The sequence below is a fragment of the Sus scrofa genome, chromosome 10 (assembly GCF_054392235.1).
Source record: "Sus scrofa isolate SSC_HxYL_T2T_F1_AM1 chromosome 10, Sscrofa_HxYL_maternal_Yorkshire_Landrace_v2.0, whole genome shotgun sequence".
In the NCBI taxonomy this organism is placed as follows: domain Eukaryota; kingdom Metazoa; phylum Chordata; class Mammalia; order Artiodactyla; family Suidae; genus Sus; species Sus scrofa.
This window is the reverse complement of record NC_139392.1, coordinates 68,608,801-68,624,821: the sequence shown is the minus strand read 5'-3', so window position 1 is coordinate 68,624,821 and position 16,021 is coordinate 68,608,801. Positions and strand designations below refer to the sequence as shown.

General features: G+C 48.5%; 2 protein-coding genes across 2 annotated transcripts in view; both read left to right on the top strand.

The window, feature by feature from the left end:
- The window catches only part of LOC146399493 (uncharacterized), a 119,080-nt gene that overhangs the window by 87,623 nt on the left and 15,436 nt on the right, over positions 1-16,021 (top strand). The window lies entirely within an intron of this gene.
- LOC146399492 (uncharacterized) overlaps positions 8,165-16,021 on the top strand; it is a 112,537-nt gene continuing 104,680 nt past the window's right edge. Inside the window, exons 1-3 of the mRNA XM_084979577.1 lie at positions 8,165-8,176; positions 9,426-9,665; positions 10,202-10,322. Of these exons, the coding sequence (XP_084835703.1) occupies positions 8,165-8,176; positions 9,426-9,665; positions 10,202-10,322 (373 nt within the window). The remainder of the gene's footprint in view (positions 8,177-9,425; positions 9,666-10,201; positions 10,323-16,021) is intronic.

Sequence of the window (16,021 nt, the reverse complement as noted above, 5' to 3'; positions counted from 1 at the left end):
CAGAACTTAATTAGGCAGGTGACTGAGACTTACCTGGGGGCTCTTTGAAGGGACAGAAGCTTCAGGGATACTGGAAGTTCCTCTTCATTTTCAGTCAGCCCGAACATTCTTCACTCTTTCCATTGTCGGAACAGTGGGAAGCTTGGAATGGGTTTTATAATGCAGTCATTCTTCCAAATGCATAACCTGGCACCGGTCCAAGCATTTGTAACCATCTCCAAAATGAGCAGCATGAATGCAGACTCTACTGTAACCCTCTGGCCAGTGGGAACATGATGTGTTGGTTTATAGGGAAGGAGCAAGACTGTTAAAGTTTGTTCTATCATTTGTCTCTCCTCTCTCTCCCTCCTGCTCTTGATTTCCTACGTCTTTCCACAGTATATTGTGTTTTTATAAAAGTCACCAGTTTGGAAATTCCATTAGAGAATACTAACAGCGTTCTCACATCAAGCAGAATAAACTAATACATCCCTGGTAACTATTTTCCAGAATTAGAATTTTCTCTTTTATAAGGCATCTCTTTCTAAACAATTATTCTGTGATTATAAGCCTGGAAGGCAATCAGATTAGGAAAAAGGAAAAAAAAATTCATAGTAATTCCCTTTAGATGGGAAATGCATAAGACATCATTGATGTTAATAGCATTCTGTTAATTAAGATGTGTTTTCTTGTGAATCCTTTTGGGCACCGGTGAATTCACTGCCAACCCAATATTGATAACTTACCTGTGTTCTACTCTCCCATCTCAGCCCCTTCCTTCCCCACCTCCCCCCACATCACCACTAGCATGAATTTTGTGTTTATCCATCTCTTGACCTTTTAGTTTGTAGTTGTGTCAAATACCATATGTTTGAACAATATATTGTTTAGTTTCATCCATTGTTGCACTTTATGAAAAGGATGTGTAACTGGTCTGAGACCTGCTCTCCACTTGTTACAAAGATAATCGTGTTGTATCCTTCATCATCATTGGTGTGTAATATCCTCTTGTTTGAAAGTACTATTTCCTTGTCAACACTCAGTGTCAACAATGATTTCTAATTATTTTGGCTATTTTGAATAGTGCTGTGAAGTACTTTCTTGTATCTGTCTCTGGACACATGGGCAAGGGTTTGGGGGTGTTCTCATCTAGGAGTGGAATTACTGAATCCTAAAATGTGTAAATATCCACCAACTTAACAAAATTATGCCAAATTGTGTTTCAAACTGGTTGCCCCAATTTCTGTTCTCATCCTAGGTGTGTAAGTTCCCATTCATCTGCATACTCTGTGGTATTTGGTGTTGATAGACTTAATTATTTTTGCCAGTGGAATGGGTGAAAACACTATATCCCTCATGGTCTTGATGTGTACTTATCTGATTCTTGAAAGTTGAGCATCCCCTCATATGCTTATCGGTTATATGCATTTCATGATGTGCTTGTTCACGTGCTGTTTTCTATTGAGTTGTTTGTCTTTTCAGTATTATTTTTTATTGCTTTGTAGAAGGTTTTTAATATAGTCTTCCTAAGAGACCTTTATTTGTTGTGTGTGGCAGATAGATTCTCTTAGATTGTGGTACGTCTTTTCACTTCTTTTAAGTAGTAATCTTTAGGAAGCAAAAAACGAGTCCCCCACCTCTCAAAATGTGAAACATCCATTTGACCAATAGTGGCCATCGGTTTTGTGCCAACTCCTGCTGCAGGTCCCAGGTGCATTTCGGGGACCGCAAGAGACCAGAACTTTCTCTTCATGGGGTTGACTTTGGGAAGGTCACTCTTGTCTGTGCCACCCAGCAGTCTGTGGGAACTTGGAAAAAGAGTTGTTTCTGTCCCTATAAATGGAGTCTGTGACCCTTTCCCCTGCCTTCCTGACAGGCACACTGGAGGCGCTTTCTGACTTTGGTGAAGGGGCAGGACCAGCCCTCACTCTCTGATGGTGTGGTCACAGCCTTCCCTCTGGGTGGTGTTCTCTTCTCAGGGCTTTGTTCTGCATCCCAGCTCCCCCAGGAACAAAACTGTCTCACAGTGAGATTTGATTCTCTGCCACATACCACAGGCAGCATTCAAAGAAAACAAATACTCTCAGATAAACTCAGCCCAACACTCTGAGTATCATTTCAGCATTTGCCGCAAATTCGCTCATTAAAACCATCTCATTTATGGAGTTTCCTAGTGACTCAATGGGTTAAGCATCCAGCATTGTTACTGCTATGGCTTGGGTCACTGTGTGGCCCAGGTTGGATCCCTGGCCTGGGAACTTGCACATGCTGTGGGCGTGGCCAAAAAAGGTCTCATTTTAACATCTTGTTGGTGGCACATTCACAGGTGACATGTTTGACTCTTCAGGCTTAGATATCCCCCTGCGTGCAAATGTGCACACCAGAGAGGTGAAATTTTAACCAAAACTCTGGGGCTGGCAGAGTAGGAACCTTAGGCTTTCCCCTTTTCTTGGGAAAGATCACACAGTTATTCCATAGGGCAGGCGTCTTCTTAGGTTTTGCTCTAGAGAATGAAAGTCAGTGTTCCTTGGGTAGCTTAGATCTGAGTGAATTTTCCCTATTTGACCCAATTCACCGGTGGTCCAGGGCTACGTGGCAATGATCCCCTTCCTCCTGGGCGAGGGTCAGCTCCTGGTGAACATCTGTATTCACTAGTGTTCAGGCTTCTGTCTTTACAACAACCAGAGGAGGCAGCTGTGTTTCTTCTCATCTTAGAAAGGGGGAATTGAAGTAAGAGAGGTCAAGGTCAAGCCGTTCGTAAGCGTGAGGCAGGAAGGACCCCGTATTCCCACCTTGGTCCATTGAGGGAAACCACTGACACCCTCCTACCCACCCACCCCCTACCCCCCCTCCGACCCCCACAACAGTTCATCATAGGTGGGCTCAGTCTGCCATCGTCAGAGATGGGAGCTTCGCCAGGGCCTCCTGATGGGGCAAAGGATAGCATCGAGGCCAGATGCTCTGGACAGGTTATCAAATGCCAGTGGACTGTCCATCACAGGACAGGGCCCTGACTCCTGACTCCCCCACCCCGCCCTTCTCCACCCCCCACAAGATGAAAAGGGTGTCAGTGACCAAGTTTTCTTTTTTTATTTAAAAATTCTGGGGGGGGGGAGTTGCCATTGTGGCTTAACAGTTTAAGAATCTGACGTCGTCTCCTTGAGGATGCAGGTTTGATCCCTGGCTCAGTGGGTTAAGGATCCAGCATTGCCACAAGCTGTGGTGTAGGCCACAGCTGCAGCTCCAATTCAACCCCTGGCCTTCAAACTTCCATATGCTGCAAGTGGGGCCATAAAAAGAAAAGAAAAATTTTCTATTTTAAACCTTTTCCCAGCCCATTTCTTAAAGAACTCTGGGCCTCTTGAGCTCATCCCAGGGGATGTAGTAATGCTTGCACCTGGAGGGGAAGGTTCAGATAATGCTAATCAGCTTGGCACTAGCGCTGATGGGCTGTGACCATTTCTGAAACACTCCTGGCCCGGGCCTCTGCCCTGCACACTCCCAGTCTGGTCAGCCTGCTGGCCGGGAGGATCCAGCCTTTGCTGCCTCATCCTGAGCCCTCCCTCCCATAAATGCCCAAATGCAGTGGTCCGCACACAAGCAGGATAAGGCCACGTAAGCACCTGCCCTGGAGCCACAGTCATCCTGATGCATGATTTGCTGGCATACGTGCTGTGTCATTTCAGAGCTTACTTAGCACTAAGCAGATTTACCACAAGGCAGTCATCACCAAAGAGAAAAGGAACATCTCCTGCATGAAAGGCACAGAGAAACTCCCCCACTCTTCTTTTTTTTTTTCTTTTTACAGCCATAGCTGTGGCATATGGAAGTTTCCAGGCTCAGGGTCAAATCAGAGCTGCAGCTGAAGCCTACACCACAGCCACGTCAGTACAGGATCTGAGCCACATCTGTGACCTATGCCGCAACTCCCAGCAGTGCCAGATCCTTAGCCCACTGAGTGAGGCTAGGAATTCAACCCACATCCTTGGGGAGACTACGGTGGGTCCTTAGCCTGCTGAGCCATGACGAGAGCTCCTCTCCTTTTTACTTGCCTTTTCAGGATCATCATGGTCCACTGAGAATAAGATTTCCTGTAGCAACCTGCAGCCAGGAGGCCAGGGTCTTCACTCAGAACTGATTTACCTTAAAGGATGTGACTTCTTGACTCTGTCAATTTTGCTGCTTTTGGCACCGAGCTCTAGTTCTCTCTCAAGTGTAAACTCGACCATGGCCATAGGAAGGTGCTTTTACGGATGAGTTCTGTAGGACTTTCCCTTTCGCTTTCCGTCCTCAGCATCCAAGGTTTAGTGAGGTCTGTCTGCCCTCCACATGGCTCGGCTCCAGATGGTACCTTCACCTTCCCCCTGAGAGAAGGTGCCAGACTGTCTCCTCCTGGATCCTCTAATTTGTAAACAATTTGCTAAAGAGAGTAACACAGGAATTTGCCAACAAGCGATGGTTAAGGAATGGCTGATAGAAAGCGTCGAGCTAATTGAGTGTTCTGGAAAAGAAATTTGGCATAACCAGCTGAACCAGTTTTCAAAGAATTAGCGTTCCAGACATGGCAGAAGTGTGCCAGAGATCCTGCAGCCACTCATTGATGAGATCAGGAAACGTTTGAGGAGCTTGGAAAAAGCAGATTTTGTGGGTTTTTTTTTGGGGGGGGGGTGTTTTTTTGTTTTTTGCACATGAGTGTGGCTGTGGAATGGGTGACAGCAGCGAGGTCAGTGATTACTCCAAGCTGAATGATGACCATCAGGGAGTCGTGGTGTGATGAGGAAGACATTTGGGGAAGTTTGGAGCAAAGGGATCAGTCATCTTAGATTTTGTAATTGCCAGGAACAGGATGTGGTGTGCAGGCCATTCCAGGAAGCAGGGCCGGAGTCAGAGCCTGGGCTGTGATGACTGGAGGAGGGCTGGTATCCAGGGGTCCCAGGTAAGGGCCACAGGGGGCATCTCAGGAGGAGAAAGAAGCCTGCATTGTTAGTTGTCGGGGGCGGGGGGGGGGCATTCATCTGCTGTGCTTCAGCCAGATGCTGATTCCGGGACTGGGGGGGTGAGATGGGCAGGGCCACAGCCTGGGATGAGCAGAGACATTGAACAGGTTCCAGAACAGAGCTACAGACACAAGGGAAAACTGTGCTGGGGAATGGGCACTGCCTGGTAAACCGACTCTATGCAGGATGCTGGGGGAGGGAGTACATTCTAGAAAGGGGCCCAGGGGAATAGATGTGGGAGCCATAATGAACTCGCTGCTTTTCCAGGACACTGGAGAGCCAGCCTGACTCGGGGGAGGGTCTTGTGCTGTGTCCTGATGTTGCCTGAAAGTCTCCCAGCCTGGAGTTGCAGGGGCTTTGGGTGTAAGCTTCAGCTGCTGAAACAGGCCAGAAGTAGGGGCAGGAGATCAGGCAAAGGCTCACAGAGGAAAGACCACCAGTCACAGCCAATGGCAGAGTCATGCCCACAAATGTCTGCAGAGGTCAAGCTGGTATAGAAAAGGCAGGAGTCGGAGTTTCTGTTGTGGCTTAGCCATGAGGATGCAGGTTCAATCCCTGGCCTCGCTCAGTGGGTTAAGGATCCAGTGTTGCTGTGAGCTGTGGTGTAGGCTGCAGATAAGGTTTGGATCTGGCGTTGCTCTGGCTGTGGCATAGGCTGGTGGCTGCGGCTCCACTTGGACCCCTGGCCTGGGAACTTCCAGGGGAAAAAACTTCCTGGGAAAAAAAGAAAAGGCAGGAAGCATCAGATGATAAGATGATAAGAAGACACAGGAAAAAACAGGGGAGTCAAAGTCAAAATTCTTTTTTTTTTTTTTTGTCTTTTTGTCTTTTCTAGGGCTGCAGCCATAGCATATGGAGGTTCCCAGGCGAGGGGTCTAATCAGAGCTGTAGCCACCGGCCTATGCCACAGCCACATCAATGCGGGTTCCGAGCTGCGTCTGCAACCTACACCACAGCTCATGGCAATGCCGGATCCTTAACCCACTGAGCAAGGCCAGGGATCAAACCCACAATCTCATGGTTCATAGTCAGATTTGTTAAACACTAAACCACAACGAGAACTCCTCCTCAAAGCCAAAATTCTTTAAATAATGCATCGCCCAGGTCCAATCCTGTATTTGCTTTAGGGACCAGCTCTGCCCCTGGATCACCATTCACAGCTGCCAGTCTCCAGTCGGCCCAAGATTTAGGAAAAGAAAGTCTGAAAATCCAAACCCCAAGATCAGGAGCTCAAAAAGGGGAAATAGAAACCAGACAGTTACAGTATAACCACAAATGAATCTATGAGGAAACAAGAGAGAGACATCTAAAGAAAGCATAAATTATAGGGGTCGCTCATCTCTGAGTTTGTGTTTCTAGTGAAGATGCAGAAATGATGGAAGTGAGAGAACGTCATGAAACATAACAAAAACACAAGAGTGGCATAAACCTACAAAAATCAGAGAAGAGTAAGGTTCAGAGTGAATTGAAGCCTGCCAAGATGTTAAAGGCAAGAAAAGACTTTAAGAGCTATAGGAGTGAGTTCCCTGGTGGTCTTAGTGGTTAGGATTCAGCACTTTCACCACTGTGGCCCAAGAGTTCCATCCCTGGCCTGGGAACTGAGAGTCCACATCAAGCCATTGCACACCATGGCAAAAAAAAGAAGAAGAAGAAGAAAAAGGATAAAACTCTCAGAGCAGCCCTTAAACTAAGAAAGGCGAGCCCTTGTGCTGGTGGCTCAGAGGAACAGCAACAGAAGGTAGAGAAAGCAGGTAGAAATGGAAGCCTCAGCCCCTTTACATTCAGGAGAATATTCTTCATGGAGAAATAAAATCCTACCTTGTCCAAAAGGATGAAGCTGAAAACAGGGAAGAACATAGCAAGACACACACACACGCACACACACACACACACATGCACACACACACATGCACACACACACATGCCAGGGCATCTGTAAGGGACATCTTTCATTTTTCCGGGATCACAGGGCTGGTATAATGTCCTTCCATGTCCCCTAACCCCCTATACCTGCCACTTACCCTAAACAAACCCCTGGACACCAGATAAGAAAGAGTGGAGCCCAACCTGGTCCCCAGCACATGGACACAGGCAAGGTCCCCAGAGCCCCTTTTGCTCGTAGCCTCTCCTGAGCAGAGCCTCTTCCGGCCCAGTGTTGGCCCTTCCTAGTCACTCTTTGGTCACCTGTGCGAGGTCTGAACAGGCCGGTTCCTGGCCTCCTGGAGGAGCCACACTCAGCATGGAGGGGCACAGCGGGTCTCAAGCCCAGCCGCCCATCGGGGTGGCCAGGGAGCTTATAGAGACCACCTAAGCTGGCCTGCTGCCCACATGCGGAAGAGAATTTCCAGGACCCGGTCTTTCTCTTCCCCTATGTGGTCAGGGTTCAAAACACTGAGGAAAGCAAGGTAGATGTTAGAAGGAGGGCAGGGGTCCCCATCCACCACTTATGGGACTTGGAAGGTCATTGAGTTTCTGTGACTTTCCCATCATGGGGCTCAGAGCCATGACCTCTCCTAGTTCACCGGGTCATGGGAGGTCAGCTAGGCCAGCGTGTGTGAAAGTTCCCTGTGACTTGGATCCTGCTGTTCCTGTCATTATGATCCCTGAGTCCCAGCACCTGGAAAGACAGAGATTCAAAGGAAGCCACCGTGATGACAGGAGGCGAGGCTGAGCACAAGCAGCCTCACCAAAGTCCCTTTCTCTCAATCATACATTTTTTTGCACAGCCAGTTGAAATCTTATAGGTTTGATAAGATAATGTATTTATGGAAAAAATAAAACCAGGAACCTTTCGATTTCTTTCATGGAAAAATGTTGAACTCATTCAATTGTGTCGATAGTGAACCTAGGAAAAGTTGAGAATGTCATCTACACCTGTCCTGCTAAGTATAACAGACACATACCTGAAAATTTTAGGGTCATCATCATTTTACGTTTCAATATGAAGACCATTAGGTGACAGCTTCTAACATTTCATGTTTCTGTTCTCTTTGGACTTAGGTAATTTTTAATTATTAAAATGAAGGCATAAGCGTTCTTATTTTAGCAGTAGCAAAGGATAGAAAACTCTAATTTCAGAATACATGGTATGCCCTTATTTTCGTCTCTAAGTAACACTTTCCACTAAAAGGAACCGGGGCTCCTTGGAGAAATTTGTTGATTTTAGGAATAGGGCAGGAAGGTTCACCATGAGCCAGGAAGTAAGGAAGCACTCAGAGAATGACAGAGAAATGTCAGAATGACACTGGGCTCCCGTTGGCCAAATCTGGGACATTCTGAGCTTCACATTTTAAATGATGTTTTCCAATTATAATTCAGGGAGTAAAATGAGAGTGTGTGAGTCCATGCTTATGTAAGTCAGTAATCAGGGAAAAGCTCTCCATACAAAAGAGTGCCAGTTCACAAATGCAGACTGAATGATGGGTTTAGAAAAATGTTGACAACTCTCAGAGTAAAAACTGATTCAAATGAGGGTCATCAGTGGAAGCTTAAGGAAGTGGTGAAAGTTTGATGAGGCAGAGATTTTTATATAATCTAAGCCTGTCTCTCTACAAAGTACTTATTTTTTTCTTCAGGCCTTTTATTTTTTCCTCTATGAGATCCACATTTTTAAAATTGTAGTTGACTTGCCACGTTGTGCCAATTTCTGCTGTACAGCAGTGACCCATTCCTACACATAGGTACATTCTTTCTCTCATGCTATCTTCCATCATGGTCTATCCAAGTGACTGGATATAGTGTCTTGTGCTGTACAATAGGACCTCATTGCTTATGCATTCTTTTCTTTTTTTAAACTTATCAATTACAAAAGGGAAAAGTAGCATCTTGCCAGTGGAAAATCTGAAGGCCTCACTGTAACCAAAGCATCAGAGGTAACACAGCCTTCATTCAACCCAACAGAAAGTTCTTCAAGACACTTGCAGGCAAAGCCCCACTGAGATCGTCAGTCCCATGATCCACCGCGACCTGCCCCGCCCCCACCCCGGGCCCCACTTCTCAAGTCCTCATCACACCAGAGCCCACTTTCTCGGAGTGGACCTGAGGGTCCAGATGCTTGTCTCCGACTTCCCACTGCTGCTGCACTTGTCACTTCATGCTGACCTTTGGCTGGTCCTTGAATGCACCTGTCACTTTCCCATCTCGGGGTTGTGGCCCTTGTGGCCCCATCAACTGCAAGTCTTCTGGATACCTGTCTAGCCCACAGCCCCCATCTCCTCCAAGACTAGCCCATCCCTCAAACCTCTACAGCACACCTTGCCGTGGAAACTCCTTAGAGTGGCAGTGTCCCTGCTGCCGACCCTGGCCATCTTGTAGTCATCCCTGCTTTCTTTCCGATTTATCTGCTAATACTCTCTAACGTACCAGGTGATTAGTTATGTACTTTTGTGAACCGTCTCCCATGCTAGCATTGAAGCTAGGAGAAATACATCCCCAGAATCCAGAACATAGGGGACGCTTAATCCACACTTGGTGGAATGTGGAGCGAGCACATACCTACTCTATGTCACCAGCACTGTGCCAGGCATAGGGCAGGATACAAAAGAACAAAAATGGAAGGAAACGAGACAAAAAGCCTTTGTCCTGGTCTCTAGCTCTGCAGAACCTGACAGTGTAGTTGGAGAAGTGAAGCAGACACAGATTAGCATCAGCGCAGTGTCAGGTGCTCCGTTCACGGTCCCTTCTGCATGGGTGAGCTGGTTACAGGAAGGGAAGGTCCCAGGGGCTGGCATTCTTGAGGGGTGGGGGAGTGGGCTGCTTTGGGGGCGGGGCAAGGAGAGTGACACCTCCGGGGACCAGGAGAGATGCTAAGAGGCTTCTCCCAGAGCCTGTGGGAAGGGAGGCCAGGGGAACGCTGGCCTGGGCATGTGAGTCCTGTGGGGCTGTGAAGGAGGGCGGCCCCCAGGGGCCCTTTGCTTTCTGCCCCACTCAGCCCAGCCTGCTGCCGCCCACTTACTTTGCATCTGCTGGGTGCGCGCTTAAGACAAGAATAAAGCGGGTGGAGTGTTCCTGGGGGTAAACCCGGGAGAAATGAACCAGGGAGGGGAACTCAGCTGGTACCCAAACAAGCAGGGTACCACTGCGGACCATTCCTGGGGCGGGGGCGGGGGGGAGGTGCTGCAAGAGGCAAGGCTCTGTGGATGCTCCCCTCCCCCCACCCCCACCCGTTCTTCATTTTTAGAGGCTGCTGGGTTACAGGAGCATCACCTTCCCCCCCGTATCTCCAGCAGACCCAGAGCAGAGCCCAAGAGACAGCCGTGGTCCAGCGAGCTGCAGGGGACAGGGGACCCAGGGACAGGAGGAGGAACAGCAAGGGCCTGGAGGCTGCTGCAGTCCATGCACTTGACAGTAAGGAAATATGGATGTTGTAGAGACACAGCATGAATTTTCTTTTTTTTTTTCAAAAATAGAAGGGAGTAAGAATTCTCTTTGCACCATCACAGTGCCTAGCCCAATTTAGAATTTCTGCAAAACCCAGTCCCTGGTACTTTATAAAGACACAGAAGAAACTGGCACATAAGGCAGACAGATAGGACTTGACCATCCTCCTGGCTGCAGACTCCGTAGGTCAGTGTCAGGATCATCCAGCCTTAAAGATCATCCTCCCCCACATTGGCTGAGTGCCGGGCGAAGACCTGAAAAGCCAGTCACAGCCCAATTCAGTCACAAGGGAAAATGACATTTGTAATTAGTATTCCGATTCAATTCCATAGTTTCCAGGTAGAAATGTAAAGCAAAACCCACAGGAATCCCGGCTGACAGTACATTTCAAGAAGATACAAACAAGATCAGCTCGATGCCTGAATGGCAATGGCCTTGGTCACCGGCTTCCTTTGGGAATCTCAGGGCAAAGGCGCGGCAAGGGTCCGCAGGAAGCTCTCAGTGTCACAGCCAGCAAACTTGGGGACAAAAGCTCTGACTTTATGGGGACCATGTTTGCGATGAAGAATCAGGGTTCTGGGGAACAGCCAACGCGCAGCCCTGCCTGCTGAGTGGGAAACGCCCTTGAACTCTGGAGGTCTGTCAAAACCATTTCCATCAGGGACGGCCCCGCCTTCCACCTGCTGGTAACCAGAGAACACGGAGGCACTTCTTGTTCTGGTGGATTTTTCTTGATTCCTGGACCTGCCAGGAATGTAACTTGGCAGGGGGTGGAGGGTGGGGGGTTAGGCAGCCAGTCCTGAGGTGTGGGAGGCTGAGGCATTTCAGCAGCTGCTCGGGGGCGGCGGCACATTGCAATTGTCTCGTGGCAATTACCACGGAGTTCGGTCTTTTCCCCTCTAACCTTTAAAGGGACCCTAGTAGTCTCGTTTTGGGAATTCGGTGAATCAGTCAATAACTGGGCCCATTTACTTCATCAGGGAGGAGGGAAGAGCCACAGTTTTTGTCTTTCTCTTCAGGGCTGCTCTGGGAACCCCTGCCTTAGTTCCTCTCTCCTGTCCTTGAATTTCTGTGTCCAAGGGGCCCAGAAGAAAACCCTCTACCCCAACCCCCATGGCTCCGGGCACAAAATGAGTTCCCCAAAGGGAACAGCCCTGAGATGCATGGCTATGTGCATCCGACACCCTCTGCACCCCTTCCTGGGCCGTGGTTCAGGGCCCCCAGAGGCTCCCTCCCTCCAGGCAGCCACCTGACACCGCAAATTCAGGGCTGGACTGTCCCCTCCTCTGCTGGCCTCCTGGACCCTGTCATCGCTCATCTCAGAACCTTGCTGTCCCTTCTTCTGACCTCACATGTATATAGTCAGGCGAGCATCCTCTGCTGGTCCTCATGGAAGCCCCGGGGCTGGTTCCATAGGGAGAGGTGGGGAGGCCCAGAGAGGTTGCAAGGCGGTGAGGGACACATAGCGGCCGGGTGGAAGAGCTGAGGGTCAAAGTCAGGGCTTCGGTCTCCAATCCCAGGGCTTTTCCATCTCACTCCGGGCTCCTCCCCGCAGCCTCCCACAGAAACAACCACTGCATGTGAAGAAGCTGAGGCGTGGCAAATTCATTCCCTGCGTCCCAAAGTGGCCAGGCCCCCAGGGCACCCTTGCCTTTGCCCTTAAGCTTTGGACCCCTACACACCGAGCAGTGGCCACCTGTCCTTGGGCTGTGACCTGCGGCCTGCCAGCTGGGGGCTGAATCCTGCCTCCTGAGTTAACCCTGAGGAGGTCCAGGGTGGCGCTGGGCCCTGACCTCATCACGTCCACACACTAACTCACCTCATGACAGCTCGGTGGACTCTGCTACCTTTTCTCCCCCATTTAACCGGCTGGCAGCCTGAGGCACAGAGTCTAAGTGACTCGCCCAAGCATACAAGCCACAGGGGCGACTGGGCCCCCAGAGTCATGGTCTAACCACGTACTCTTGTTGCTCTGCTCTGGACGCCTCCTTCGACCCTCAAGGTCAAGGGTGAAGCTGGATCGGGTTCAACTGATACCCTGTTCACAATCAGGGTCCTAATTAGATCATTGATGATAATGACGATGCTGGTGATGATTTAAGGCAGAGGGTTTGCCTGAAAGAGGTTTGCTTGAGAGAGTCTCTGCTTGATCCAGCCTCCAGAGCCACTGAGAAGAGCCATGCATCTGGAACTGGGTGGGAGGGTGGTATAGACAAAGGCTCCACTAAGCCCTGCTGGCAGTGGGCTCTGCGGGGCGGCTGTTGCCAACACCCCTGCATGCTGTGCGCTAGGAGGCCTCCAGCTTCAGTGATGACACCCAGCTGAGATGAGGGGTCCCCTGATGCCACCTGGATGTCCCGTAGGGGGCTCTTCAGAAAGGACCAGAATACCACCTGCTCCAGAGTCTCATTGGATGCACAGCCCGACTTGAAAGGGTGTGTATTTACGACAGATATTTTCCTCCATCATAATTCAGACCATTACCCCTAAATCCCTTGGCTCCAGCAAAGGGTGGGTAGAGTCCCGTCCCATCCCAGAGCTGGGAGGTCCCAGGACCTGAACTTGACCAGTGATCCCTGAGAACATGGAGGGTTTCCTGCACACACCACATGCAGAAGAGAAGCCCCAGTAGGAAGAGCCACACCCATCTTCTAGAACACCCTCTTGCCTTGCTCAGCAGCGACGGGAAGCCTGGAAGCAGGAGAGTGAAACCTCCGTTACTGAAAGCCTTTAGCAGCCCACGTACCTGGGAGATGCTTCAAAGCATCATCTCCCTTAAACCTCACAGACATCCTTTGCCCTCAGAGTTATTATTCCCACTGTACAGACTCAGGGTAAGCAACTCATCCAAGGTCAACCAGCTAAAAAGTGAAACCAGGGTTCAAGCCCGGGTCTTATTGACCACATCCCCACCACCCTGGTGGGCCTTCTCAAATCTCTAGCCCAGAAGATAATTTTGCCACATGCCTCCCCCCCTCCCCGCCCCTATGCCAATCACAAGGTAGATGTTTCATTAAAGCCAGTTGAGGGAATGAAGGAATGGATATCCTTTCTGGTTAACACTCACTTTGCCGGAAGCCTCTCTGTATCTGCGTGCTAGGCAGATTCATCCATTCTCCAGTTCTTACTACCCCTCCCACACCCTCACTTACGCTGCATGACTGCTTTCATGGAGGGTCCCAACCAACTTCGATTTACGGGTTCTGTTCCACCCCCTCGTATGTCCCTCAGTGGAATCTTCTGGGTTAACCTGCTTTGCTCCCACTGTCCAGGGAGATGCTGAGAGGATTGTGGTCCAGTGAACCTCCAGATCTGCAGGTCCAGAGTAGAAATAAGCAACAGTGTAAGACAATTGGAATCATGATGCTACTAATACCCAGTGAGTGGGATTCTTAACTTCATTGCACTTGGAGTGAAGCTTGTCCATCATTTCAGATCTCAGAATGTGTCATAAACTCATAGTCTGAAGCCCTAGCAGACCTCCATACCTACCTTCCGCTGTTAGGTAGGCACACCTCCTCTTTCATTTGGGGTGATTGATAAAAGCTTCAGTCTTTGGTCGGCTCAAAACTTCATAGTTTTCCACCCCAAAGTGTTCTCAATATCCAGTATTTTCAAAACTGCAGAAACGTGTCCTTCCCTTTAAAGTAAAGGGAAAAAGAGTACTCTTTGTGGCGCAGCAGGTTAAGAATCCAACATAGTGTCTGTGAGGATGCAGGTTCTATCCCTGGCTTTGCCCAGTGGGTTAAGGATCCAGTGTTGCCTAGCCTGAGAACTGCCTAGCCCAGGAACTTCCATATGCTGTAGGTGTGACCTTTAAAAGAAAAAAATCAAAAATTAAAAAAAAAATAAAGTGGCCCTGTTTAACTCTGAATCAGAAACACTCTCTTGTGAGAAGATGGAAATCAGGCATAGTTAAAAACCAAAAGGGCTACAGTAGCCCCACTATAAATGCCTCATAAACTCTTGGGTTGTTGGGGCTTAAAGAAAAGGTGAAAATGAAAGAGAAGGATTGATTTGACACCTCTGTTCTTCTAGGAGTGTATATTTCACATGCTAATTAACAAAGAGAATGGCAGCGGGTCAGTCCAATCATTTTCCACTGATTCTTCGTCTAGGAGTTGCTGTTTTAAATGGTGTTTCCGTGGTGAGCTCTTGCCTCCCACAGCAGGAAGTACAGCCCTGCTGTACCTTGCTACACAGCTTCTGCTGCCAAAAGGCAGTGATTTTCAGGAAATCAAAAAACACATTCACCAAGAACATCAATAAGTAATGTCTGTTCCTTACGCTTATCCCCCGAGGAGGGTGCATTTCAGGGAAGATTGTTACAAGACAGCAAAGGAACCCGGGTGGTGGTGGTGACATCACAGGAGTCCGGGACCTCCCGGAGGAGATGCCCACGGAGGTGGAAAAGACCTTGGGTAGGTAGACCCCCCCCTCAGGACCAGACATCTCAATATTTGATGAGAGCTAAAGCTGAGATGTGTGAAGCGAGGAAAAGCTCATCCTGCCCCACCCTGCTGCCAAAGCAGCACAGAGGGGCCACAGCCAGGCTAGAATGCGCTTAGGCATGGGCTCCGTCTCCCTTCAATCCATCCATCCATTCTTACCTTCATTCAGGAGACCTCTTCAGACATACATAAGGCACTTTTCTAAGTGTTGGAGGTGTAGGGAGTAGCAAAACAAAGTCCCTGCTCTGATGGTATTTATATTTTAGTGGGTGAGAAAAAAAATATATATATATATAAATATTATATATATGTTACATATAGTATGGTAACATACTATATGCAACATATTCACAGAATATATATTATTTGACTATAATATGTATTCACAGATTCAAGGGATTAAAACAGAGACATCTTTGGGTGGTGCAGTCATGACGTTAACCCGCACAGACGAGTGCAGTTATTGGTAAAGACAGGGTCTAGGTATGACCATGGGAGTGGGTGGTTTCAGCGGGGTGGAGCACCCATCATTGGAGGAGAGAAAGTTCAAAAAATGAGAGGCTGGGATTTTGCAAGGAGTAGCTGCAAGACTATGGAAATCGCCAGGCATTATAATGGGAATCATATTGGCAAGAATGGTAATTAATCAGGAAAGAAAAACCACCAATGACTGGAGAGTGATGACTAGAGGATGAAGCTGTTGGGTGAGAGGTGATATTGATAACAGGTACAGCTGAAGTTGGGGTCAAGGGAAAAGCCATTTTCCAAGTTCTATTTTCTCTAGAAGATTCTGAAAGGTTATCAAAGGACAGAGTTTCATCAAGGCAGAATTCCCTCATGGCATATCTCAGGTGAGCTATTGTCATTGTAAGGGGTTGTTTTGTATTTTTCAAAAGGTTTGAGCATTGTCTTCAGACATGCTCCAACTGTGAGATGAAAACGCTTAAGCCCTGTTGTTCCTCTTTCTCCTTTTGGAAAATAAGGGATTAATTGATAGTGAATAAGTGGAAACATTAGACCTCTGTGTGCCCATTCAGTTACTGAGCTGAGTTATTGAAGATACTGTGAGTGACAGAACAAAGCCTGTCATCTAGCCTCTGTCCTCCAGGAGACGAAACCCTTGGGCCAAGAGTCCCTTTGAGGAGTTCCCACCATGACACAGTAGGTTAAGAATCTAACTGTAGCAGCTCAGGTCACTGCAGAGGCACAGGTTAA